The following is a 25,569-nucleotide window of genomic DNA, read 5'->3' on the forward strand; positions in this document are numbered from 1 at the left end:
ACCAACTTATTCTCTCCTCAGACTCCTTTGTAGACAGTCCTATAACGACCCCTTTCTCCCCCTCTCTTTTAAAGAGGGAAACAAATAAGCAAAGTGGGGTCATGGTTCTGGATCACATTCAATAAGAAACAGCCTGTTTAAGTAACATCTTGTCAGAACATTGGGTGCTGTATTCCAAACACTTAGGTTCTTAGATGTTTATTGTTTCCAATAGAGATACTGTATAGGTGTTTTGAATTTGGGGCCCAATGTCTTTAATTACAGAATGGAAAGTAAGGCTCATCGGCAGATTATTTTTATTTAAATGTTTATTTAAAGCCTGACATCTTTGTTAGACTTTTTCATGTCCTTTCATTTGCTTTCTTTTTGCTTCATTTCAGGCGTTCTCCAGGAGCTCACAGTGCCATATGGAATTTATAGTACATTTTCTCCATCTGTTAGCAGAAAGTCACTCCTTTCTGTTGAGTGTTGTGGCATAATTGTAAATTAAACTTTGTATTTGAAGAGTCTGTGTAACAGAGGTCTAAGTAATGACCTCTTGCCCCACTCCTTCAGCTGTGACTAAGTCTTCTGTAAGGCTTGAAAACTGAATGATTGGGCTTGTAAAGCTGGTCTTGATTCCTCCTGTACTGTACAGGACGAAGTTACAAGTCATAAACAACTTGCAGTTCGTGAGTGTAAAAATGGAAAACAATTTCCTAATGAATGTTTTAACAGAGTATCAGTATTTAATTATGTATAGTAGTTATTCATTCAAGGGTTTGTAACAGTTTCAAAATATAAATGTCCACACAATGCAGAAATTGTTTTGGGAAAGTTCACCAGCTACTAACTTACCTATAGCTGAGAAAGCACCTGTTTGACCAACGTAAACTGAGAAAGCACCTGATTGGGAAACTTAAATTGATAAAGCACCTTATTGGCCAATGTAGACCACAAAAGCATTTGATTGGCCAACATAAACTGAGAAAGCATGTCATTGGCCAGCTGTAGCTGGAAAAGAACCTGATTGGTCAAATCCATCTGAAGACCCGAGTAAGATGTGCTGTAGCAAAATGTATTAGTAACTTCAATTGAGGAGGACCTTATTCTTCTTTTCTATTCCATTGAATATCTTCTCAAATTGTCAAATGAGATTTTGCCAAGCATTCTTTCATCTCTGTTCCTAAAACCCTCCTTTCACTAAAGCTACTGAAATTCTGGTTTGAATTTATCCATAAATGTACACGAGCTGGCTTGGGATGAAACTGCAGTCTTTTGGTACTCATACTAGGTAAGTTATGGCCTGCTTGTTAAATAAAAGTGTGCTCCTCTCCTCTCTCACACACGGTGGACCATATCGACCGTTTGAAGGGATACAGCTGCTTGAATCAATAATGGACAGGAAGGTTAAGATGTATCATTTATCACATGGCTTCTTAGTCCTTAAGTAATGAGGCAAAAACTTCACCCAGGAGGTAGATATACTGTAAGCTCTAAAGCTAGCAGAGTTCATTACAGTGTCAGCTCGTTTCCAATTTTTGTATTGTTGTCTTGAGAGGTTATTGGAGCTCTTGGCTAATGGGTTCAACAGTGCTGTAGCATTTTGAGTGGGCACTGCCTGAACAACATTAGTCATGACTACCGTGTGTCAGAACAGTGCCTGTTCACAAAAAAAGGAGACTAGGCTGCACAGAATAAAACAGCAATGTCCTTAAATATATAATGTGCTTATCAATATACATTTGCTGATAAAGGTATTATCATATTCAGTAACACAGTGGTTAGCATTGCTGCCTTACAGCACTGGTGCTCTAAGTTCACGACCTGGGGTACTATCTGTGTGGAGTTTGTATGTTCTCCCCATGTTTGGGTGGGTTTCCTCTGAGTGTCCCTGTTTCTTCTCACCATCCAATGAAATACTGGTAGGTTCATTGGCTTCTGGGAAAACTGTCCCTGCTGGGAGTGTGTACATGTTTGTGTCTGTCTGCACTGTCCCGTCCAGGGTGTATTCTGCGTTGCACCTGTTGTTTACCAGAACACGACCCAGCTCCCCTGTCACCCTGTATTGAATTAAGTGGTTAGAAGATGGAAGGATGAAACTGGCATATTTGTTTAAGAAAACCATCCATTTTCAGAAAATGTCTTATTTGTGGACAGTGTCCAATAACCAGGACCCTGTCCTAGAAGCACAAGGCCCATGTAGAGACTAGACCCTGGATACCACACCACTCCACTACGGTGGCACTTCAGAGAAACAACAGAATAACGATGAGCCTGCCTTTAAAATGACTGATGCAAGAATCATTCCACTAAAAAGGTACAGGAACATGAAGGTTCCTAGGGATGAGTAAATATTGAGAATCTGCAGGAAGCATTAGTCCTGGCTTGTCTTTGGATGGAGGGGGGTGACTGGAACCTCCACGTGAAAGCCACACTAATACAGAGAGAATGTGCAAACATTGAATGTACCCCAGTCCAGACTCAAAGTCATGCCCCCAGAAGCTATGAGGTAGCAGCTCTGTTCACCGTGCCACTGTGCCAGTACGTTTAAGAAATGTTGCATGCTAAACTGGGCTATTTTGTATCATTTAAATCATTTTCAAGTTTAATTAATCCTAGTCAGTGGTTATGCATATTCCACATAGGTCAGAAAAGGGGAAATCATACAACGTGATACGAAAGGTATATATCTTACGTATATGAGTCAGCATTCAGTCTACAGCCTACTCAGGTACAGCAGTGTCAAAAGCAAAGTTGAAGGGTCAATTCTGACTCATTGGCTGCACATTGCATTCCGATATTCAGTGATGTTTACCTGAGTCACACTGTAATGAAGTTGCTGGTGTGAGTCCAGGGTGGGATCTGAAATAAGGCAGTCATGGTCTCAGATCCCTCACCACGATGATGCCTAAAGAGCTGGCATCCCTGACGAGGCAGCAGGTATATGGTGTAAGACACATTAATTTCATTCTTCTTCAGACAGATGAAGCTCCGCGTTGAAATGCTTGGGTGAACAGTGAAGATCTGCTCTTCACTGTATGTTGGAGCCATAAGCACACAGCTGTTCTGGGAATACTTCCACTGAAATGAGGGGGATTCAGTTCTTCAGGTGCAATTTGCAATTCGAAGCTCTTGGTGCGAGTCCAATGGAAGGCAACTGATCCCAAGTTATCAAGATCTCAGAACACAGACACAGCTGCTATTGCTGAAAGAGCTCATTTGAGAAAAACACTCATTCTTCAAAGCTGTATGTGCATAACTAAAGAAGCATTCATTACACTGACACAAAACCCACGTTTAGCATGGTACATATGAGACGCAAGCATTATTTTATGGGTCTAATGCTTTTAGCCAAAGCAATTTACAGAAGTTGCAATTACTTATTTTCCTTTTAACATGCTTATTTAGGTGCCCACAACCCTTTAAACAGGAGGCTAGGGCCCTAACCACTAATCCATACAGTGCAGATTAAGGTGCAACAGGAGACCGGCAATACAATAATGCTGAGCCTGCCTTTAATGACTGATTCAAAGCTCATTACACTGAAAAAGTATGGGAATAGTAAGGTTCCTAGGGATGAGCAAACATTGAAATGATTCTGCAAGAAGAATCAGTGCTGATTAAATCAATACTTCAACCCATGATCCGATTGTGCGTTCCAACCCCAGGACTGGAAGGTGTCTCCCAGAATCTTGTGGAAAACGGAAACCTGTGATCAAGTGGAAAAAGTGGATTCGGTGATTGATAATTGTCTTGGGAGTTTATTTCAATCCCAGTATTGGTTGCAAGGCACTTACCAGTTTTTATACCATGTAGTATAATGCCAGAATTCGCATACAGCATATGTTATTGACTGGGAGACATCGGGATCCACAAAACAAGAAAGGAAAAATGACCTGTGAAATTTTCCTTACTTTAATGCTTCCTTAATGTAATTTAGCGTTTTAAATGATCCCCCTGCTAAGATTTGATTTTTTCGATGAAGGGTAAAAGCGTGTAGTAATTTATTTTGGGTCACTGTCCCAGGCTAGCTGCAGCATTGATTTAAGATGTGCAAAGTGCCTCATTAGGACTCAACGATGTCCATGGAGAAAACAAACAGTTTTTACTCTTCTTAGGAGTGTATTCCTGTTAAGATCTGGTGTCTTTGATGCCAAGATGAGTTAATTGTTACCTGATTCTAACAGTAGGCCCAGACTTTCTCTAGTTTCTATGGCAACATTCTCATTCCTTTGAATTCCTTCTAAATATAGGACATACTGCTAAGAAATTCCTTTGAAGGAAAAAAAAATAACCCTCTTTACCACCCCCTTTTCCCCTAAAAAAGTCCCTGTAAAAGAATCTCATCGCCTGCTGGTTCATTAGGCTTTTCTTTTTTTTCCTGTTTTTTCAACAGCATTTCTAATTACTGAATTTTAATGAGAAAAGCAATGTATCCAGCCTATGAAATGTAAATAGCCCTCATCAGAATTCTTGTTCCTAAGACTGTTGACTGGAGATGTGTTGAATCACATTGACTTACTTTGCAGAGGGTCTGTCCAGGGTTAGGCTTCTCCGCACAATTCATAGTTTTGATTAAGGAAAATGTGAAGTGCTCTAAAAAGTGATGCTGAGCCTTCGTATTTATTCTCTTGTTTTGCGCTGCACGTAATCTGATTGTAAGAAAATTCACAGTAAACACTTTTTAATTGAAACAACTTTTAGTTAACTTTCTTGAAACATTAAGATGCAGTAGATGTAAATACAGCAGGTGTTGAATAAGATGAGATCTAAATTGAATATAGATAACTCTGTTCTGCTCAGGGAAATGACAGAAGAACATACACACTCTGTAATGGTTTGGATTTTAAAAGTATAATCTAACCAAAAGAAAATACATTCTTTCAATTCCTATTAGTGCAGTGACTCAGAATAGTGCAGTGACTCATAACAGGTGGGTTGTGACTTTACCTTGATTGAAGTACTTTATCCCCAGTTGCTCCAGTTCACCCAACTATTCGAACAGGGAATAGGATTTCTGAGGGTAATTCCTGCAATTGAGGAGGAGAGTCACATGCTCTCCTGGAACCCGCTGTTGCCTTGCAGCTCTTGGGTCCAGAGTTTGATTCCAGGGTTGTGCTCATTCTGTGTGGAGTCTGTATGGTCCCCTGTGTTTGTGTGGGTAATTTCTGAGTGCTCCTGTTTCCTTTAACCTCCATAAGTTATGCTGGCTAGTTAAGTAGTGTCTGTAGATTGTCCCTGTGTTCATTAGTGAGCAAATGTGGGGTGAGTTATTGTCTTCTCTAGGGTGTAGTGTTGCCTTGTGCCGTAAGTTTCTAGTCGAAGATCCATATTTCAAAGTTACTTTTAAATTACCTGCCCCTTGAATGTAATAAATGGTATTTTGCAGTATTAAGCTTGCCGCCTAAAGACGGTCCATACAGTCAGGACTAGGAAATGTTATATCGGGCTAACAGTCGTGTGTTAACATCCAGGTCACATCACTGTGATTCAGCAGAGTTTAACAGATTGTTGCAACAGCCGAGGGGCAAGAATGAACACAACATCGCCACCTGGTGCATGTGTGTTAAGGTTTGCCATTTCCGGTTTGAAAAGTAACCTGGGTTTTATAATAACTACCTTATTATTCTAAAACTCATGAATCATCGTGACTTAGCATTTCAGCGCAAGCCTGAGAAATGTGCACTCAGGTGTTGCGCAATAGCGTCCTTCATTTTCTTCAGCGCAAACTGCCTATAAATATCTAATGTACACTTTAAAATTACAATACTTAAAAACGGAGGTGAAATAACTCTTCAAGAATAACATACAGAACTTAGCTGGAATCAGTCACTTAGCTAAAACAGTCACCCAATACAGGACTGTAAAATATTTCATGTTTTGGGTCAAATGGAATATTCCACCGTTTACTACTGTACTAGGATTTTTATCACTTTAAATAATAGACATTCGGATAAAAAACATACACTAATTGTGTGAATTACACAGAATAAATACACTTTCTGTTTAGGCTCCAATACTTGTCTTTGCGGTCATTTTGCGGATAAAACTTGGCAACAACTCCTCCAGCGAATGGTTCCGTCCTGTTGCGTTGTGAAGCGAACACTTCCTTGTTTTCGGAACCACACTGACTCTGTCAAACCGAGATGTTCGCAGTTGTTTCAAGGATAAGATGTAACATAGCGGAGTTTAACAGAAACATTTTATTTTCTACAAAAGTATTTACTGCTGAACAGGGACGAATGGATAGCGAGAGGAATGAAAACAAGTCGATACACTCGGACAGCATTGAAGAAGTCCATAACGTGCCCATGAAGGTTATTATCCGACCCATTCCACCGGTTCTGGATGAGGAGAAAGTGCAGAGTCTGATGCATAAGATAAAGGTAGTGTCATTTCGTTTTACAATATCAGCGGGTAGCATCTAAATGCAATGTTGAATTAAAAGTTCTGAAATAGTTGATGTTAAGACATTACCTTTGTTTGACAGTACAAAGTTGGTGATTTGTAAAAAAAACTTTTAGAGTACTTAAAATTACTCTCCACTTTCAAAACTAAGAGGAGGCGGATCATTTTGCCCGTGTGCAAATTGCACGTCTCTTGCATTTACTACGGAGAGCGCAGTTTACCCACATGGAAGATAAGGGGCGGAATCTGCCGATGTAATACAGTACGTTGACTTACATGCAAATGGTGCTCACGATGAAAATATAGATGACTATGTTTTAGTTCTGTTTTGATTACGCAGTGGCAGATGACAGTGGTTTCCTATCACTTTCACCGTTTTTCTCCTGCACATTCTCCTTTTTAAATATATATTTTTAACAGTGAATGAACAGTTGTCGCTCCGTGATAACGTGCTATGAAGTATCTGTCTGTATATGATGTTGTAGGAACCTAAGACGGTGCACTGCGTCCCTCCGATTGATGTGCTGTGGATTAAGGGCCGAAGAGGAGGCGATTACTTCTATTCTTTCGGGGGCTGTCACAGGTTTGCAGCCTATCAGCGATTGAACATGGAGACTATACCGGCGAAAATTGTCAAATCAACCATTACAGACTTACGTACTTACTTAGGGGCCTCGACCCCTGATCTGCAGTGATCCTAGCACCTGCTACAGACTGGGCTGAGCTTCGTTTCAGACTTACTGTATATCTACAGTATATAAAGTGGGAGAATGAGCTGCACCGGTTAATTCCACTCCATCTTCAGTTAATCCACTTGGACACAGGTAATACAGACAGAATTACTGGACAGCGTGGACATACCGAACACAGAAGTTTTTCCAAAAATCAGAGGGACTCTATTCCAGTCAGGTGTGCCGTCATGCTGTGACACAATGGCAAGCCAGCCTAATGAACGTTAACTATCTAAATCTTGGTTTTAGTGTTTCCTAATCTCAGGACTGTGTATTTTAGCACAGGACATTGTAGGAAATAGATTTGTAGAGTTAAATGTATGCACCACCACTTCCAAAATAAACAGGGACAATGGGACATGCAGTGGAAGATCTCTACGAGATATGTCTTTTGATTTATGGGACTTGAGCACACTAATAAGAGAAGGATCTGAGTGGTGAAATGGAAACGGTGTATTTTTGAACGGCAGCCATGCATTCTGTGTGCTAATTTGCTGGCTGAATGTCAGAGAAGCATCGTGTGGAAACAGCTGCACAGAACAGGAAAGAGACAACAAAAGAGGCCAGGAACCTCTCTGATTGAGGTCAGAGGCACAGAGCACTAGCCGCCCGCTGGTGCTGCTGCTCAACACGTCAGATTCTATATTTATTGTCACCCCTTTATTTAAGGAAGACCCGTAGTATTGTTTGCTAGCATGGGACTTTGGAATTCCGTGCAAGGCTATGTTTAGATCACATCCAGGTATTGGTTTGGGGCCGAAGCCTGTATTAAAATGACAGGCTTCCATTAATTAAGAAGCACAAGATCTTCTTTGGGTTTCCTTTCGTTTGTTTTTTCCCCCATGTGTGTCACGGTATGCTGTAACTGCAGAATTACTATTATTAAGTAAATGTACTGCAATCAGAAAGTGCAAATTGTGACATTAAACCTCTATGCAGGGAAACATTTTCAAGTTTTACTGAATGTGCATGATAAGGTGCAGCCCACAGTACTGTGCAGTTAAAGGAACACGCAATGTTTGAATTGTGTGATGGAGGTCGCCACAAACTGATTTTTGCCATGCTGAATTCATATGAATTTATCTTTTGACTTTTACCTTTTAACAATATAAAACTGGGGGTTACCAAAGAAAATTGCAGCTGCCAAAGGAATATTTTAGTGGACCTGTTGTACTGATTTCTCTCAGTCATTGTAGTGATTAAAAGTGATTAAATACGAAGTGTTTACTAATAAATGCAGAGATAGACTGACCAGCAGATGGAGGTGTTGAGCTGTTTATTTGTGGTGTTGATAAAATATTGCACCTGTGGATTTCACATCTGCAGTGGTTTTAATTATCTTTTTTTTAGTTCTAGAACCTCTAAAGAGTGCTCTGATCTTTTTTAGTCATGATACCCTTTGCTTTTTCTGATGAAATTGTTGAGCATTGGGAAAGTCATGAAATTGTGTGTATATTATCTAAAAATAGATAATCTGCACACGACTTGAACTAAATATTACCGTTTTATCTGTTAAACCTAGTTACAAGTAACTTATATTAATTTTCAATTTTAAGTGCTAGGATTTCTGTTGCCAAATTTCTGGAATATTATTATTGATACTGAATGTTTTTGACCTTTTAAACGTGCTCTTGCACATAGTTAAAGTCAGATCAGTAATTATGTTTTGATTTTATGACTTTTATGATTGAGTCAAAATTGGGTGTTTTAAGGTAAGTGTTTGAATGAGTTATATTTGCTTAATATTTGGTAAAGAACATTTTCATGCAGAAAAAGTCACCACTTCCTTTGCGTGCTGTATCATATTCCAGTTATGGAATTCACATTCCGTGAGATTGTCCTTTTTTGTGAAACTGTGAATTTCACATGGGTGGCACAGCGGTTAGCATTGCTGCCTCATGACACTGGGATCCAGGCTCAATTCCAGACCTGGGGTAATGTCAGCGTGGAGTTTGCATGTTCTCCCCATGTCTGTGTGGGTTTCCTCTGGGTACTCTGGTTTGGACAGTCCACATACTAGTGGGTTAATTGGTTTCTGAGTAAACCGGCCCTGGTTTGAGTGTGTGTCCTGCAGCCTGCAATGTTCTGGTGTCCCATTCAAGGTGTAGCCTGCCTTACGCCCATTGCTAGCTGGGATAGTGTGTGGCTTGCCATCAAACCCTGTAATGGATGAAGCAGTTAAAAAAATGGGTGGATGAATTTCTTTTTACGTTACATGTGGCCTGAGCCATTGGGATGTACGGAACAGGTATGTGACAAATGTTCTCAATGACAGAGATCATACATTAGACATTACCCTGTTCAGTAGGATTACACAGTTATACTCTGTAACACAGAATGCGAGCACCATATCACCATCAAAGACACTTCTTGGTTTGTTGTCAGAATGGAATCTAGCATATCTAGGGTAAAATGCATACAGTACCTGGAATAGCCTATAATAACCTTTGTTAAGCAATCTAATTGAGTGACATGGACATACTGTAATTGTGGTAAAAAGAATGAGGTAATATACTGATCAATGTGGTGGACATATGGGAATCTATTAAATATGACTAAGCTCTATTTGGAAGAAGGCACAGCTAACATTTAAATTAGTCAAACTTTTTTTTTTTAGTCTAATTCATTTTTTTCAGAATCTCTTGGATCAAAGTATTAGAAAAATAAGGGATGCTGGCATGCCAAATAAAATACATCAGATTAACAACAGCCCTGGGACCAAAGGGTCTCTCGTGTTGTTTCTCCTGTTGTCATACCACATAGAGCAGATTTGGAGGGCTTCTGATGATCAAAACAGCTTCATTAAGGATACAGTCCGGGCCACTTGGTGGGATTTCATCAAATCAAACACTGTGCTGCCTTTTTGTTTTTGTTTGCGGTCAGGAATTTTCTTTGGTATGAGATGGTAACCTCCAAAAACCAAGTCGTGGTGCCGCTAATTAGTATCGCAGTGATGTGCAGGAACGTTTCGCCCAGAGTCTTCCTGCAGAGGGCTGCGGCTTGGGGAGCACGGCCCTCGGCTTCCTCCGATCCCACTCGATCCCCAGCCGTTCCCCGGCAGGCAGGGGACAGGATGTGCGCGGGGTCAGGTGTCATGAGAACGGAGTGCTTCCATTTTCCAGGCTGGACTGAACCCGCCTGGCCACAGGGCCCCCCAACGCCATCCCAGTGGGAAGAGCAAACTCTATTTTTAAGACTCCTAGAGCGCGGTCGCTCCCGCTGTCCCCATTACAGCGTCCAGTCTACAAAGAGTCTGTAAAAGGATGACTCCAGTTAACCCTCCTGACCCCTTTCTGAGTCGGCCTCATACTTAGATTAAAGGACACACAGAAATGCTCCAGAAAGGTTTTTTTTTTCCTCTGATTTCAAGGTGGAACCAATCAGTCTTTCAAAAATGAGGAGTGAACCTTTCTCAGATCTAGCATGTTACTTGTGAATTTGGAATGTGGGTGAATGAATTTTAATTGAAGTGTAGCTTAGATGCATAATAGCCTGTCTGACACCCGTGTGTAATTGTTTTGCCCTTCTGCAGCACGCTTTAAATAGATATACAGCCAAGTTTCTCAGGTGGAAGTTCTGCCTGAGGTACTGTATGTTTGTCCCTGCAACCTCCAAGATTGTGTGAGCCGTGCTTGAAGTGACGTTTCTCTCTTTGCACATTTCAATGTTGTAGGGTTCCCTAGATGTATCTGTAGCTCTGGATAGGGATGTGCCAGTGCTTTAGTCTTTTTGATCTGTCGGTCGGCCTGGGTAGGATTATGGAGAGCGGGGCTCTCTCTGCAGTGAGATAAGCCCCTCAGCCTGGAGCCACAGTCCTGCAGTCCCTCAGTGACCCTGGAGGAAATGGAAGGGATTGAACAAGAGGAACCATTCCTTGGCTGAGAGGATTTCAATGGAGCGTCCCAGAAGACCTGTAAATTTCTCCAAAGAATCGTCGCGTGTGAGAAGATTTCCTGTTGCTACATGCCATCACAATAAACAACTTTAATAATATTTTTAAACAGGTATGTGCCGATTTGAACAGATGGACAGACTTTACCAGATCTCTTCAGGCTCCCATATGTACGGAAGCTTATTATATGCGTTATTTAAATGAATGTTCTTCTCACTTAATTTTCTTTTAGTTCTGCGATTCCTGTTTTTCTCTCTCTAGCTGATTGGGAAAGATTGCATGCTTTTAAATACATGTGGAAAGGGAAGCAACTGCATATTAAATTCTCTACTCTGGCAGCGTAATATTCCTGAAGGGGGCTTAGCTCTACTAAATATTTGATTTTATTTCTACTTCTGAGTTTTATGAGCACCGTCTGTTTAGTTTAATCCTAGCATTCCTGTATGTTGACATCCGGATGATCTAGATCTTCTTTCCTCTCCATTTAAGACTTCAGCTTAATTTGTGCTAGTGTTCACCTTAGACACCATATATTGAATTGTGGGCCTATAATAATTTACTTGTGCCTTTCAGGGTGTATTCTGCCTTGTGCCCATTGCTTCCTTGGATCTCCTGTTCTGCTGCAACTCTGTATTGGATAAAACAGTTAGAAAATGAATGGATGGAATTATGTACTTGATTACAGCTAAGTGTTCAGTAAAAAGTTTTCTGAAGTCTGAAGATATGTTTTTTATAACCAAATATTCCGTAAAGGGAGTCACCCTTTCTCTAACCGACTCTGGAGAAGTTCTGGTTGATGTATTTTAATGAGGATGGTCTTTGCTTGTAATAGGTCTTGGTACCGTAGCTCAGTACTGGATTCCTGACTCTTTTTTTGTGGGTTTTTCGAGTTACATCTCCATTCTGCAATGCTTGCCTATAGTCCAGTGCAGAATCTGGTGGGTTTCAGGGGCGAAACAAAGAAATCTTTAGATCTTTAACAGATTTCTGTTAGAGGCTTCATAAAAAGACATTGTATGACAACTTCATACAAGACAGTTGTCAGTGTTTGGAACCGGCATAGGAATACTACATACAGTAAGAAGACATTTCCTGGAACAGAATCTGTGACAAAATAAATCCTGCTTCCAAAAATCCCAATAATTGACTCATCCAGTTAACCTCACAGAGTGTACAATTTGGAACCAGGATTTTTCTTTGTACACTTCTCTAAGTACAGTATATTCCTTTCACCTAGTATTCTTTTTATACGATAATTCCTCTTGCAACAGAAATGGATCTAATCCGCTAGTTTGACTGCCGCTAAAAATGCTGATGCTTGCTGAGAGCCTATGATTTCCCTTTCTAATTATATGGAGCTCTCTAAATCTCAGGCTGATGGCACCAAGAAGGAGATGTGAGGGGCTTGGCGTAGTGCTGCTGACATGGTTAGATCTGTATTACACAACTTGGGGGGAGATTACACTATTGGTGGGGGGGACTTGGAGTGGGGGCTGTTCAAATGAGGGTTTTTTTTTGTTCCGAAATTTAAAATATATATATTTATGGAAGTTCTTAACTGAATCTTGAGAGGGATGACGCCAACCAAGCCACTTTCCTCCCAGCTGTACTAAATCATCAGAATCTCCGATGTTATGACTCAGAGCTGTACATTTCATATTCCAGTCTCTCCTTGCTGTATGTCTTGTGCATCTCTCCTTCACCCAATCTCCATCTTTGCAGCTACGCCTTGGTTAACTCTTGACTTTTTACGGGGTTGACCTTGTCTCCTCCTCTTCTGGCCTATAAATGTCTCTCTGTGCACATCTGATAACAGGTCCATAAACATGCTCAGATGTGTCTAATTCTTCTCTGTGGTCATTCCTCATGAGCATAAATTGTTAGACAAAAAAAAAAAGATTGCCTGTTGTGAGGGGAAGACGCTATCCCTCTCTGGAAGTAACTGTATCCTCAAAGGGTTCTTGGCATGTGAGAGCCTATCTCGTTCTGCTCAGGGAGGGAGGGGTTCGCACCTGCTGCTTTCAGAGACTGATGCGAAGTGAGTGATCCAAGCCCCCCCAGCTCCAGCAGTGCTCAGCCAACTGTGCGCCACCACTTAAAGAGTCTCCGTCAAGCTGGCTAATAACACAGCCTGGGTTCCAGCTGACACGTCAGGGCTCAGTCTGTGTTCTGAATAAGTACCTCTATTAGTGCAGTCACTCGGTAGACAACGAAACACATTACACGTATGTGAAAACCTACTCCCTAATTTTTCTGTACCCCATATGCTATTTGAAACTCTTATGGTTTATGATTTGTTTGGGAGCGTACCACTTTCGCAAAAGATTCTTTCTAAAATCATGCTGGTTTTCTAGTAGGATGCCCTTGCTGTTTTTGTTCTACAGTAATGCTGCAGACTTCTACCAAATTGACAGGTTTGCAAAGCCATACTCGTATTCAGAAACTGCAATACCCACCTTCACACAATGGCCCCTCTACAGAGCAGATCGGATGAAGAGGTGAGACATTACTTTACCAACTATAGGGATTGATTATAGGAATATTGAGCAAACCCAAAGTGGAATTTAGCCAGGACCCTGGGGTTAAACACATTCTTTTTTTAAAAGTGCCATGGGATCTTTAACAAGCCTGTAATCAGGACCTTGACTTATTATGTCACCAGAACGACAGCATCTCCTGTAGAATATTGTGCTCTGTCAACATTCTGGATCATCGATTTGGAAATTCTGGAATGTCACTGGTTGACCAACAAGGGTGACAGCAGCCGCTTTGTCATCCATTCCAGTACTGACCTTTGCTTAGCTGAGTTTCTTAAACCTTACAATGACAGATTGTGCAGTGCTGGCTATGCTGTGTGTATAAATTGTGCAGAAAAGGACATGGTAAAATGCGACCTATTAGACATCCGTTGAATTTATCTTATTTTTATGGTTTATGAGGTAAATAAGGAGTTGTGTTCTTGCTTTTTAAAATTCCCGATGAGCATATGAGAAAGCATACACTGAGTGGGGGAGGCAAGCAAAACTGTAAAACCTTTTATTTTATGGAGATATTTCCCCTGTGTCAGCCTTTCTTTTTAAAGAAAACTTTAAAAAAATAACATTCTCTGCAAATGTAAACCTTGTTAAAATTGTAAAGTGCAGCTGCCTTTGGAAGTCTATGAGGGCTCTATGTAGGTGTGAGAAAAATGTCCTCTCTGTATTGTTTTGTACAGAATATAATGAAAGTATGAAACTATCCAGCCTCAGACACGCTGCACTCTTTTTCCTTGGTGAGCATCAACTGAGGCAGGGTAACAGCAGCCAAGCTTGTGAAATTCCACAAAAACTGCACAATGAGAATTTTGTCAAGGGTTTTCCCTTCAGAAATCCAAGAACAAAACCTGCCTGTTTCAGGAGAGCGAATGAGACCCTCTCCAGCCTCGACACGCAAGGTGGGCTTCTTTCTCCATCCTGGTAATGCAGTTATGTTTACCCCTCGTCTCTGCAACACAGTCCAGCCCATCCGCAGACCTGAACAAAGGGCCTTCCCGAAGCCTGCCTTCACTGCTACACAGCAGGCTTTGATTGCCCTTGATCCTTATTATTCCTCGGGGTCGGCCTCAATAAAATTATGAAAAGTGACCTCCGGTGAAGCTGCTCGCTCATTCGTTCCACCCGGGGAAGGATTACTTGAGAGCTCCTTGGCGGGGAGTTTGTCAGCGCTGAAGCCTGCCGCGTTAATCTAGCGTGTCTCTGAGGTCTCTGCCCGGAATCTGAGCAGACTGCCCGCCGCAGCAGGCGTGTAATGCATGCCAGACGAGTACACTCTGACCTCGCTGGGAAATCCTCTCCACAGCGACCGCAAGACAGGCTCTCGGCCGCTTTTGCATGTCAGTGTGCCTCAGGAGAAGTGTGAGGCCTATCGGAGCTGCTTGGTGGATTCTGACTGTATCTTTATTGTGATCTGAGGTTCTGGAACCCTCACTCTCTTTGCTGCTGAGCTCCGGACTGTCATTAATTAGTACAAATGATAATAGTAGTAATGGTACAAAAGTCTCATTCTAACTGAACTGCCTTTACATGTTGGGCATGTTTGCTTTGCTCTGTTGTGTTTGTTGTGAACTGAGCTCCGGTAATAGCACAGACCTGTTTTATAAGAAGAGAATTCATAGCCAGTGGAAACAATTTGCTGTGCCTTTTAGTGGAAGCCAGTTTACTGGGATAATTCAAAATCTACTGTGATGCCACCATAGTTTATTGAAAAATGGTTGGCTGTTGTATTTTTCTGCATTGAATATAGGTTGTGGCCAGCTTGTTTTCCAGCTTATCTCTGACGCTCCACACTCATGTTCTATTTATAAATAGAGTAATTCAGATCTGTTAACTGTTCAGTGAACTCAGTAAGGTTTGTTCTTTGCCCATTCTGACATGAGGACAGTGTCTGGCACGTTGTGGGGGTTTCAGCTGTCCCTGAAGGTTTTCAGTGTTGTGGTACTTGGAGAGTTGCTTCTCAGAAGTGGCAGACCTGTTTACTGTCTTCATTGTATGCTTCTGTATGGTGCAGGAGGCATTAATACAGAATGTTCTGAAAGCTGACTGGGCAATGTTTTCCATTCTGTTATGTTATACAGTATATTCATTTATTGTATTTATGTAACTGCATCTTGCCTTGTGCCTGTTACTTCCAGACTAGGCTCTGGCTTCTCCAGGACTCTGTATTGGATAAAGCAGTTAGAAAATGGACAGATGGATGGGTAGGTATGTTATGTACTAGCAGCCCTGCTATATAGCAGATCAAGTGTGGAAATTGCTCCAACCATTGAAATAATGGGGGAAATTTAGGGAAGTCCAGGTTGTGCAAGCTCACAGTAGATTTTAGTCCGGACTCCTGGTTTTACAAAAATCCTTATTTACCAAAAGTATTTTCACTAAGGATAAAATGGATTCATTAAGGAGATCTCTCCCAGCACAGGACTGACCGGGCCCAGCTTTGCTTTTGAGATCTTTTGAAGTCAGACAAAAAAAGTGGTAAGCTTCTCTTTGGGGAAGGCCAGATTTGATTGCTTCATAAAACGTCATGTATCCAAACGTCATACTGTATGTTAGCTGTGATTTACCGCTAGGTAAGTTCTTCGGGTATTATTTACTGTAGCAAGCAGCTGAACTTCTACTCAACACTTAGAAAAGCAATGTAGATATCTTTGGCTGAATGTTCTTGTTCTCGGCAATATCCATCCATTCTCAGTTTTATCCGGTTGAGTTGAGATTTAATCCTGACCGCATTTTAAAATCTCCCCTATTCCATCTTCTCGATTCTGGCCACACTCTGTGGGTTGAGGCGTTCTTACAGTCATGCGCAGGCTTGCCTGTCAAGTCCATTTGTTCAACAGTACGCTGCTTCTAAATGCACTGCACGTTGCTCTCATTCGGTGTTGTCATTATACAGTTAAGGTACGGAGCACTGCTCTGCCCTTGCAGGTCAATCGTGGTGCTAATCACACACCTGACAGACTCAGCTTCTTTGGTATAAGAAACTGGGGGTTGGGGGGGGATTGAGGGGGGCAGGAGGCTTGGGAGCCGTCAAGCTCATCAGTCACAGATATTTACTGACAGGTCCACCTGTCTTCTTCAGTCATCTGCCCTGAGGTTCTAATTAATCCCATACACATTCTCTCCCTTGTAAAAATATTGTGGAATCCTTTTAAGTAGTTCTCCCGTTATTCCTATTTATTCAATAAATATACAGTACATCATAGGAATCTTCTCTATTTGCATTACAATATACTTGCCCCCAGAAATTCCTCACTATTTTGTGATAGTTGCATTTCTCCCTATCTCCAAGATTGTTTTAGTGATTATATGTATTACTGGTATAAAACTCCACTCTCCATAGATGCAGGTTGGGGCCAACTTATTGTGCATCCTGTCTCTGACTCTGCATAATTACTGTATGTTCTAATCTTTCTGCTAAAAAAACAAAGGAATATTTTTAGTCATTCCTCATTAAATCCAAGAACGTTGCAGTGTCTTAAATACAATTAACACATCGTGTTTTTAGATGTATTCCTTTCTGTGCTTCGTAATAGACTGTGCGCTGTGCAGTCTTTAACAAAGTTGGAAATATTAAGCATAAAGTTTTATAGGATTTTTATTGTAGGACATAAATGATGAAGTACAGATGGGAAATGGAAACATTGTTTCAAGTGTTTCCCTGCAGGATTGCTTTAATTCTTCTTTGAACAGTTTCCAGTCTGCAGCATATGTTATTTCCTCAGCCATACTTTTGCATTTCTGGCTTTTAATACGATCCTCATCAGAAGCTGCCTCGAGAAGTGAAACGAATGATTTCACTCCTGTTCTCACAGCATTTCTGCAAGTGCCAAAAATGGCTTTCATTCATAAGAATGTTCTCATTTCGACTCTTCGTGGGCCCAACAGTGACAACAGGGATATCAATGGTAATGGCCATCAGGAAGAAATGACTCAGTCAATTTTTTTTTCCCTCTAGTTTGAGTGCAGCTGGGCAGTGCTTGGGCGAGTGACTGGAAGGGTCCCCATGTGGGAATACAAAGCAAACCTCACAAAGTCAACAAGAGCCCTTGCACTAGATCACAGAACTGCTTCTCCTCCACCCCCCATCGCTGTGCACTGTCAGTGTTAGAAAAATATTGTCGCGGGCCTCAGATCTCCTTGTCACATCATTCCACTCCACTGATTTTATTGGTGAACACTCGAGCACTGTGCAAGCTCTTTTGTAGTGGGATCTTTCCCAGTGAGCTTTTTCGGTAGTTTAAAGGAACCATCTGCACTTTCCTGTAACTCCACTACTTACTAAACAGCGTAGAGTGGTGTGTGTCGTGTTATCCCCGCACATCAGCAGTTAAAAATAGCTTCTCTAATTGCTGATGGGCTCCAGATGTTTGTAGCCCAGGGGAAGATAAATCGTGGTGCACAAAGATGCAAAGCCAGTTGGAGATGACCGGGGCGTGGTAGTAACATTAAAATATGTCCCCTCTTCCCCTCTTCTTCAGATTTTTCACACACTGCTTGTTTTCTCTCAGCTTCAGGTGAAGCTCTCATAATTTCTTGTGCGCTTCCTCGAAATCACAATTGAGACGCCTTTTGAAAAAGTAATGTGAACCGGTAATGGAATATTTAGTTTTAATGGGAAATGATAATCTGTGAGTGAACAACAGAAAGTCACACAGCGAATGTATAACAGGATATGAAACCAGCAGGATGTGAAATAACAGGAAGGCACTTTGTACAGCATAATATACTATATAGATTTCTCATGACACTTCATGAGTGATGATCATACCCATTCTGATTATGAAGCTGAAAATAGCAGATACAAATGTGGTCATCTTTAATTCTGCACATGGATTTTTAAACCATGAAACCTGTAGTCTCTAGCATTGCCAACATTACCAACACAGAGATATCAACATCTGTATTTTTCTGATGAAAAAAACAAAGGAATCCCTTTATTAATTCACAGCGAACTCAATGCAAGAAGGCTGCAGTGTTTTACAGTAAGTAAAAAAAACTTAGATAGTGTGCTGTGTAGTATTGAAGCAAGGTGGGAATATGATTTAATATTTCTACTGATTAATTCATTTTTTAAGCTGAACAAGCTTAAACACTTTTCTAACACTGAGCCATTGGTGTTGTCTTGAAATATCTCTTTTATTACCTCTCAGAAACAGAAACAGTTAAACAAAACGGCAGAGGAATTAGTCAGTCACCCCCTGCTTTAAGGAATACAATATCTTCTTGTGTTTTAAATCATTCCACCAGTTCATTTGAATTTCTCAAGACGTTTTACAAATTTAGCGCTGTCCCAGATAATTTGTGGGCCCAGGTGTCAAGTGTAATTGTGCTGTAAATGTGCTGAAAAACAGGAGCTCATTTTGGGAGGCTTGGATTGGTAATAACAGTTCTTCAGCAAATGTCTGTTCTGCCCATTATAACTTCTGTCTCACGGTAGTACGGTCAGTGCGGTGGAGCTCCGGTGTCTTGTTTTATAATGGAGTAGAAGTTGTCGGTGGGTCAGTATTGTTAGTGCAGCTGAAGTGAAGAGCAGAGCTTGATGTGTCGGGCTGTGTTTGTCAAACATGCCCTCAGTTGACACGGCCGTTTCAAGTCATGGGGTCTGGAAGCCATTTGCCCCCTTTAGTTGTTTTCTCAAACACTGACGCAGGGAGCCAGCAGCCTGAGCTTCGCCCCCAAACATCTGCTCGGCGTTTATTTACTTAACACTTAACTATCTCCCTGCTCACAAACAAACCAAGTCAACACACAGGCAGGCCAATTGGCTACTGGGAAAGAATTTTTAATTTTAAATCTTTTTTTTTTAGTTTTAGTCCTTGGGCAATAGAATATTTCAAAATGTTTTTTTTTCTCTGAAAGACTACGCAGTGCTTTGTGAGTGCTTAACATCGGTGGGAGGGGGGGGTGGGGGGAGTTGTACAGTACCTACGAGACCATGAGCACAATGTGTGGGTTTTTCATTTCTGCTATGTGCTTTTTAAGAGCAGTTTTTCCTAATCTTTGTTTTAATGGCAAACGGCAGGAAACAGATTCCTGAATTTGGCTTTCTGCCTTGTGGTGTCAAACCCTGCACATTTTGTTTGTATGCCTCAAAGTGGTTTTTCCTTGCCACTCTGTCAAAGAGGAGGTATCTGACTCATGTATTCTGATGTCTTGCAATTACAGTTGTCTATTGCCCGGTCCGTCTGTTAAAGCCAATTCCTTGCAATCCTTCAAGAAAAGGGCAGTTGAGATCCCTGGATCAGGAAGCTACAAGGAAAAAGAAGGGGAAAGGCCAGATAAGCAGAACCTTAGATTGTTAAGGATACAGAAACTGCTCACATACAGTTCAGGTTGAGCCGTATGATCCAGATGTTGTAAGACACTGCACTGTCTGACTGTGACTGTGACTGAATGGGATGCCAGTCCACTGCAGGGCACTGACAGGCGCAGACTTGCACAGGTCTGTAGTCGAACCCAGGGCCCCAGCACTGCAAGGCAGTCCTGCTAACCACAGTGCCACCGTGCAGACCATGAAAGAAAAGAAGATCTGCTTTAGCCTGATTGGCGAACAATTGAAATTGCTGAGCTCCAGGTTACAGTACAGTTTTTAACAGGTTTTCAAACGGCAGTTGAGGGTTTTAAAACAAGATGGAGTAGCCACCCTTGGGGAAAAAGGTTCATTTCCAAAATGGACACTTTGGCTTCAGTGGTTAAAGTAAATATATAGATATAAGGACAAAACTTCAGAAGCAGTCATCAACCTTTGATTCTTCTGGCTTTGATCTTTTAGTCGTGGTGATTGTGCTTTTCTAGATGTGCTCAATTGCCTTTTATAGGCAATTTTATAGGGAATCAGGATGAAAGGTGTCAGATGAGGAAAACAGTGATGCCGCGGTGAGGTTTGGACTCGGTCTTTATAAAATAAAAATGCGGTAAGTTACAACGCCACAGCTAAATAGAAGACGTGTGACATGTCTTGCAGTGGGTTTTTTGATTGCCGCATTGTAGATTTTATTTTCTATCAAGTATCTGTTGTTTTTTTTACACGAAGTGTTCAGTTGGCTCTGTCTTCTGTTTCCCAAGTGTGTGTGTCAGGTTATAGAAGATTTGAAATGTGCTCAGTAAATCAGAATGTACTCCCATTTCGTCTTCTGAAATGTAACCTGCCAGGGTCTGTAGCCCTCCTGATTCAAGCAGTAGTCATCGGTAACTCATGTGTGACTAATGCAAGGAGCCCCTCACCCTGAGAGCTCAGCACTTACTTCACTTTACCTCCTCCCCAAAGAAACACAGTCCCATCACAGCATTCCAGAGGGTTAACTCTTGTAGGAGCCACTTACCACAATTGCTCACAGGCATGTGGAGTTTTGGTCACAGGTGGAGTAATGAGAGGAAAAATATTCTTGTATTTACTGAAGCGGTACTGTATGTTTCAATGACCGCATGCTTGTGGTTTTTTCATTTTTTGTGAATGACCTGTTCCCAGTTCCCTCTTCTGATGAGTAGCTAAGGTTTTTCAGTTTTCACCAGAGGGGGCAATGCTCAAGCCAGCATTTGTTTCTGAGACCTAAAGTCTTCGTACTTCAGAAAGTCCTACAATGAATTTTGTGTTCTTTAATGTCACAACACCTTAGATGAAATTGAACTGTAACTTTGTTCTTTTGTATTAAGCTACTGCAACAATTAGAATTTTTCTGCTGTTTTTCTTTCCTTAATGCTTTCCTATTATTTTTCTCTGCTGTGACTGTGGTTCATCACAACGGGCTGATAATACCAAGGTATATAGTTAGAGGGCAGTCTCATTAAGATCAGTGCTTCTTCTTCTTCTTTCATCGTGGTAAACCAAGGTTTTATTTGGTACTACAAAAGAACATGGTACAACCTTAGGGTAAACAAAGTCAATTAGTGTAAAATATACATGATAAATGTCCATTATTGACCACAGAGATTTATCAGGTGAGCTTTCATGAGCCATTTCTCAGAAGCAAATTTTCAATGTAATATTTCTATGTCCATGTTTATGCCATTTGAGGTCTTGATGGAGCTGTCCAGCCAGGCTGTGGAGCACGACAGTGGGTTTCTTTAAGAAATGGCTGGGTAAGATTCTGGGGGCCGGTTAGCCACTAGTCATCAACCTAGCAAGAACGGCCAGGTGATGTCCTCTTACTTCTCCCCCTGTTTGTATTCCTATGTCTGGACCAGTTCCCGTCCTTTCCTGATTAATCAGATCCAACTCGAATAGAATTGTCTCATCCTGTAGGAGTATGTGACCATCAGGAATGAGTAACTCTGTTTACACATCAGTGATGAGGACTATGAGCTGGTAGCGGAGACAGCTGTAATGAAGATCCCAGCTGCCTTCTGCCATCTATATTTTTTGACCTCTATATTAAAAACTAAGGGGGACCATTTTTTCCGCTTTTAATGTGGCATTTTATATTTTACATTAGTTAACCCTTCCTGGGGCTTTTCCTACTTCACTGCTTCCCAGGAAGACAGCTAGTGAGCTCTTTTCACTGACTAGTGCTTTGATCTTTTTGACAAGGACATTTTTTCCAGGCCTTTTTTTTTTTTTTGCCTGTGTTGCTTTCGTTTTGTTTCTCGATTGGGCCCAGAGATGGACCCCTGAGAAACTGCCGATCAGCATACTCTGATCAACGAGCTTCTGGCAACCCAGCGAGCTTTTGTCACCATTCTCCGGGAAAGCCGAACCTATCCAGTTCATTCTGTGTGATTCGTTCGTTCTCTGGTTTGTGACAGTCGTGCCAAGGAATGAGAAGGAAAAGTCAACCCACAGGAAATGATGGACCGTGAGCAAGGTGTTGAGGCCATGATGTGATGCCTGCCACCATTAGTCGTGCACTTGCACGAGGTTAGGAACAAACGCAGGCACAGAGCTGTGTAAAAAGCTGGTTGCTCTCCTGGACTAAATTTCTAGCACGTTGAAGGCAGCATTTTACAGCCCAGCTTTTTACAGGTTTTTAATGATGGGTGGGATCTCCCAGGGCCCCAGAGTGCTTTTAAACTCACTTCAGACATAGAACTCCAGGGGAGCCCATTTGTAAAATCAAGAGGTTTGCTTTTTTTTTTTTACTGGCCTAGATTTTACTACTTTTATGAAATGGGGGGGGGGGGAAATGTGACTTTTGTTTGATGTAGAAAGAGTTCAGTTTTAACGTGCAGAGAGCTGCTGCCTCCCTATTGAAAGTGATTTAAGGAAAGTTCACTTTAGCTGGCACTGCAGAAATATGGAAATAATCTCTTGAGAGTTTTAGAATAGGGCTTATCTTTATAAGGCAGAATAAGTTAACAGTTGTAAAAGAGTACTGTGACCCTGCTTGGCTACTTCCACTTGTGATTAACTGTGTGTTATTAAAAAGGTGGAATTTTCCTCATGATGATAGCTCCAGTGTGCATAAAATTCATTCTTGCTGTTTCATTGTTTTTCATTAGTTTATGAAGTGTCTTTGCAGCCTTTATTAATGGTTCCCATGCACAGAAGTACAAATATGTACCGTGACTGTCTTCACAGGAATGCAAAATTGCCATGTGTAGTAAGTGCTTGCTGGAGACATAAACTGATCGTATTTTTATAAGATGGTGGATTAGAGTGCCACAGGTTTATGACTTGGTTTTCCCTGGAGGTTAAGTTTGTTGCTGGTTGCTTTTGAGCCAAGGGCAATACAGAGACAACCAGCCAATGGTTTTGCACTTAGGTCTGCTGAAATTTATGTCAATGTAATGCCTGTAGCACAGCTGTCTATACTAAATATTTTTCCTTTTATGCCCTGGAAAGATCCATGTCTACTCATAGCATGTTAGAAGTCCTCTCAAGCAACAGTGGGGAAGCAGTAGTGAAAACCCATTCCTCATTCCTAAAAGTGTCATTTTAATGTCTGTGCTCTGTCTCTATTGCATTTTCAAACAAGTGTTTTTCATGCATTTGCAAAATCATTCAGTTTTCTCACCATGCCTTCCTCATCCGGCTATTAACAATTGTTGCATGGGCATCCTGCATTATATTTCTGCTTGCTCTGTTTTGTGTTTAGTATTGTGTCAGGACTGCCTCTCTAAAGTGGGAACTTCACAGAGATTGGTGTTCCCTGACATTTCACTCTGTCGCTAGCTGCCACCAAAATAAGAAGGTGCTTTCCTTAGCTGAGCAGAAGGGATTAAGCCTGTCAGCGCTAAGGTCGTCCGTATGGATGTGGCAGGGAGAGAGCTGGCCTCTGTCGGCGTGAGGCCCTGGCCACTTGGGCATCCAGTGTCGCTGCAGAGTGATGGATGAGGGGGAGCGCTATCTAGGGGGGGTCCCTGTGTATACAGGTGGAACAGATGGGAGTCACCTGACCTAAAGTTTCCACTTCAGCTAGAGCTGGACTTGGTTTGTCTTAAATCACTGAGTAAGACGAGCTGACCACTTTCCCTGCTTTGTACTCTTTGGGGATCATTAGAGCTGTGCTACTGCCTACAAAGGGCTGAATTACAGCACTAAAACTGTAACATGCCCTGTATTGGGAAGGCAGGAAATGCATGACCTGTCATCTTACCATTTTGTGTAACTTTGACAGATGTACAAACCAGTGGGGGACAAGAAACCTACAATAATAACATCATGTCTTTTCAAGATCTTTACTCCAGTATAGTGGCTACTGCAGTAGGACAGCAAATCAATTGTAATACCTTCAGCACAAGCTGACCTGGGCTATGAATTGAATTCACATGGTATCAGGTGCAATGGCAAAATACTGTAACGGCCACAGCCCACTTAGCAAATGAGGTCCAGACACTTCGATCTGCTGTTGGAAAAATAGATCAGTTTCAGTGAAAGTTGTTCATTGAAAGGCAAGGCTCAGTTTGTAGAAAACCAAAGAATAACTGTAATGCTCTACTTTTCAACCTTTCCCTAGGAAGCCAACTGTTTGAATGGAATTTTGATTAATATGTTTCACATTTAAGAGGAAGGTTTTTATGTTCTGGGGTCTATTGTAACAATCTTACAGAATCTGGAGGAAGTCCATATTAATTTTTGTAGCTATTTTATTTCCTATAGCCCAGCAATTTTATTTCCTGTAACAAGCACATTCGTGTATGTCTTTCATTGTGATGTTAATTTCAAAAACATGGAAGACAGGACAGAAGAATTATTGTAATAATCTTTGTCGTTTTATTGTTCTTGGAACACAAAACAGCTGTTAATAATCCAAGGGCAGGGAGCACCTGATGATTTATATTCAGTCAAAAATACTTTCTGCGTCCTTAAACTATATTGGAAAAAAAACATCTTCCTTTTTTACATTTCACACTATTTTTTTATAGTTTTTCTGTGGGGTTACCTTGAGTTAGATATTTGACCTGTATCTTGTAAACTGTTCCCGTTGTGGATAGATTACAGTGTCAAAGGTGTCTGAAATTTCAGATCTGAAAGAGATCTTGACAGATCTCCAGGGCACCTACAGCAATGACCCTGTCTGACAAGCCACTGCTGACAGCTGGCCCATGAACTTTGATGATAACAATGCACGCAGAGAATAGAGCTGGAAACAGGAGTTTGACCTCCCAGAGGGTCACGATAAAGCTGAGCTTCATTGGCGAAGACTCCAGTTTTGCTCTTTCCAACTGAACCAGCGGTAATCAGCAATGATCAGAGAGCGTCATGTGTGTACTGCGAAAATTGACAGGCGAAACTCTTGACAGCAAGATGCGCTGTTGCCAACACAAACTGAGAGAGGTCAGAGGACATATCAGATACTCTGAAAGGGGAAAGGGTTTGATCAAAATACAAACATTCCTTTGCCATTACGCTCAGTCTTAATCATCCTGTGTTTGTCATAACAGAGATTCAATCATTACTGAAAACACAGCAGAAATGTGGTGTAATCTCGTTACCTTTTGATACTTAGAGGAGGAACATCATTAGTTTTTGTGGTCTACATTGGAGTATGACTAATTTAGTTGTCTAAATGCTTTTCATTATAATTTGAGATTTAGTTCTAGTTTAAACTACTAATCTATTATCTTTAAAAATCCTAATGAAACT

General features: G+C 41.3%; 1 protein-coding gene across 1 annotated transcript; it reads left to right on the forward strand.

Annotated features, from left to right (window-relative positions):
* The first annotated feature begins 6,048 nt into the window (after positions 1 to 6,048).
* Positions 6,049 to 7,215, forward strand: srxn1 (sulfiredoxin 1 homolog (S. cerevisiae)). The gene is made up of 2 exons (XM_088937744.1): positions 6,049 to 6,368; positions 6,876 to 7,215. The coding sequence occupies exons 1-2, from the start codon at positions 6,129 to 6,131 to the stop codon at positions 7,083 to 7,085; spliced, it is 450 nt and encodes a 149-aa protein (XP_088793870.1). The 5' UTR covers positions 6,049 to 6,128; the 3' UTR covers positions 7,086 to 7,215.
* The last annotated feature ends 18,354 nt before the right edge of the window (positions 7,216 to 25,569 follow it).

The sequence above is a fragment of the Atractosteus spatula genome, chromosome 19, assembly GCF_055471065.1.
Source record: "Atractosteus spatula isolate fAtrSpa1 chromosome 19, fAtrSpa1.hap1, whole genome shotgun sequence".
Lineage (NCBI taxonomy): Eukaryota > Metazoa > Chordata > Actinopteri > Semionotiformes > Lepisosteidae > Atractosteus > Atractosteus spatula.